General features: G+C 55.7%; 1 protein-coding gene across 1 annotated transcript in view; it reads right to left on the bottom strand.

Moving 5' to 3' along the window:
• LOC103592560 (HLA class I histocompatibility antigen, alpha chain E-like) overlaps nucleotides 1-287 on the bottom strand; it is a gene marked incomplete at its 5' end in the record, with an annotated part of 4234 nt that extends 3947 nt beyond the window's left edge. The window contains one exon of the mRNA XM_008575347.1: nucleotides 176-287. Coding sequence (XP_008573569.1) covers nucleotides 176-287 — 112 coding nt within the window. The remainder of the gene's footprint in view (nucleotides 1-175) is intronic.
• Between the last annotated feature and the right edge of the window lie 288 nt (nucleotides 288-575).

Genomic DNA, 575 nt, shown 5'->3' with positions numbered 1-575 from the left:
CTTATCGCCACTCCCGGGAGAGGAAGAGGCGTTGGTTAGAGCGGGTATTGTAATACCAAGGACAAAAGTTCTGATCCCTTCACCCGCCAGCCGCCACTAGTCTCGAGTTGAAGTTAGGACCCCGAGATTTGGGTCGACCCCCGCCCCCTGTGGGGCACGGGAGGGAGTCACTCACCGGCCTCGCTCTGGTTGTAGTAGCCGCGCAGGGTCCGCAGGTTCACTCGGAAATTCTTTGCGGCCTCCCTGGCTCTCAGCGTCTCCGGNAAGAGCTCGGGGCCGCTCCTGTCCTGAAAACGGGGCGACCTCCAGTATGCCGGAAATAAAACCTCTTGCCTGTGCATCGATCTCTGTGCCTCCTGGTATTTGTGAGATGAGCCTTCCCATCAAGTAAGAATTGTGCTTCTAGGCCGGTCTTACATTTTGGTGCGTTGGCCGGAAAACGGCTCTCTCTAGGACCCGGAGACTAGAGAACGGAGGGATTACTCTAGAGCAGGTACCGCGGTTGTCTGTCTGTGTCTGTCTTTGAGTTTTCTCTGTTGTTTACTGTAATCTGGTTTTGGGTTTCTCGGTGGCTC

Source organism: Galeopterus variegatus, unplaced genomic scaffold (genome assembly GCF_000696425.1).
Source record: "Galeopterus variegatus unplaced genomic scaffold, G_variegatus-3.0.2 Scaffold1170, whole genome shotgun sequence".
In the NCBI taxonomy this organism is placed as follows: Eukaryota; Metazoa; Chordata; class Mammalia; order Dermoptera; family Cynocephalidae; genus Galeopterus; species Galeopterus variegatus.
This window is presented reverse-complemented; position numbering and strand designations above follow the sequence as displayed.